Source organism: Glossina fuscipes, unplaced genomic scaffold (assembly GCF_014805625.2).
Source record: "Glossina fuscipes isolate IAEA_lab_2018 unplaced genomic scaffold, Yale_Gfus_2 87144, whole genome shotgun sequence".
NCBI lineage: Eukaryota > Metazoa > Arthropoda > Insecta > Diptera > Glossinidae > Glossina > Glossina fuscipes.
In genome coordinates, this window is record NW_024004908.1 from 1 (window position 1) to 1,803 (window position 1,803).

Below are 1,803 nucleotides of genomic sequence, written 5' to 3' on the forward strand. Positions count from 1 at the left end.
GCGGTTGAGGTGCACGGAATCGCAATTCTCCTATTGGGGGTTTAGCGAACGGTATACCTTCGAAAGCATAATAAAACTTATCGTAAATTGTCTTTCGCTTCGCACCTTTCACTCGGCCACAAAGCGTGTCAACTATTTCATGTTCATAAGTAGTCAGATAATATTGTTGCACTCTAAAGGCGATAAATCTGGCAAAGGGAAGAGAGAATAAGAATCAGTTCAAAAAATCCATAAGCGATTCGTTATTTCGTTTGATGATTTCGTTAAGGGAAATATAAAAACTTGCAGAAACAATTTTTGTTTTATACTTAATGATATTTATATATCTCAATACATTTGCGTGCAATCGTTTATAATATGATATAATGATATAACCGTTTGAATGGAATAATTCGTAATCTAACGTTTGCAGATTTCTTAGTAAATATACCTCTTGAAGCCATAGAAAACGTATTCAACTGAAAATATATATGATAGCGTTATAATCTGAACATGCTATGTAAGCGCAATCCTTCTAAGTTTAACTTATACATACATCAGCGATGATCACTATATCCGTTCATAAGGTGTTACGTTGCAAAGAGTTCTGGATATATACGATATAAGTTATTATATCTTACATCACTTGTGATAGAGGACATACTAAGTTTGTGCGGACGTACGTAACACCAAGAAGGGCTTACGATAGACCCATCTTTCTAAACTTGTCCGTCCGTCTTGTTTTTCTAAAAGCTGAAATTTTGGAGATATTTTGATGAAATTTTGTAGACTGAGAGGTTTTATTCAAGGCTCGAGTCAGCTGTTTTACAACATTACAATTTTTAGAATTTTATAATCAAAATTGCTTAATAATAGTATATCGACATTTTACATTGATTTGAAAACCTTCGATCGAAGACGACTAATCTAACTTTAAATACTTCTTAATGAACATTCGCTCATAATAATAATTTAGCATAAAAATTAACCTTATCAAATTTGGTCCATATAGGTCAATTCCGTAAACCATCCTGCTATGGTCCGTGCACTTACATAAAAACAAAGTATAATTTCTGATGTATTATCACAGAAGTGAATGAATGACTGTATTAATTAAAGGGGTGTAGGGTACGTAATGGCAGACTTTACCCAACTATAGCATTCTTACTCATTTTTTTGCTATTATAAAAGCTAAGGTCCAAAAGGGACATAATTTATTTTTTATTCTATTTTTTCGATTTTTACTCACTTAATACCCAATTTAACTAAATCGAATACACCGAGATTTACGTCCATTGCCGGCAGAAATTTCGAAAGTTTCGCTTTCTTAAATGATTTTCTATTTTTTCCTTTCGTTCTTTTCTATTTAAATTGCACTAAGTATTTATAATATTTAAAATTAATGTAAATAAATTTTTTATGTTTTTTAATATTTTTTTTATTCGATCGTATTAGTGAACTCTTTTTGAACGAAACGAAAACAGTAGATCTGGATATTCTCTATCGTATAATCCCAAATACTTCCGTTCAAAAGCGATTTAATGCGAGTTAGGATGGTGCGATATGGATAAATATCAGTTATAAAATGTGCGAAATATTCGTTATTCATTTGAAAACTGATCAAACTAATGGGTAAATACTTCACGATATGTTTAAAAATTCACAACGAAACTTGTCTAAGTTTGTCTATATGTAAGTATACATATGTGTGTGTACATAGTGATCGCTATATCGTTATATATAAAGAGGTCGAGTAATTAATCTGAAGGGGGTCTGATATACCCTACAACACTTGTAATACAATCCAAATAAAGTTTTATGCGG

At 31.3% G+C, this 1,803-nt stretch overlaps 1 protein-coding gene across 1 annotated transcript; it reads right to left on the reverse strand.

The window, feature by feature from the left end:
• Positions 1 to 4: 4 nt before the first annotated feature.
• Positions 5 to 1,360, reverse strand: LOC119644089 (para-nitrobenzyl esterase-like; the record flags this gene model as incomplete). The annotated part of the gene is made up of 2 exons (XM_038043614.1): positions 1,229 to 1,360; positions 5 to 188 (listed from the first exon to the last, which is right to left on the reverse strand). Coding segments are annotated over exons 1-2 (231 nt in total), but the record flags the coding sequence as incomplete, so codon positions are not given.
• Between the last annotated feature and the right edge of the window lie 443 nt (positions 1,361 to 1,803).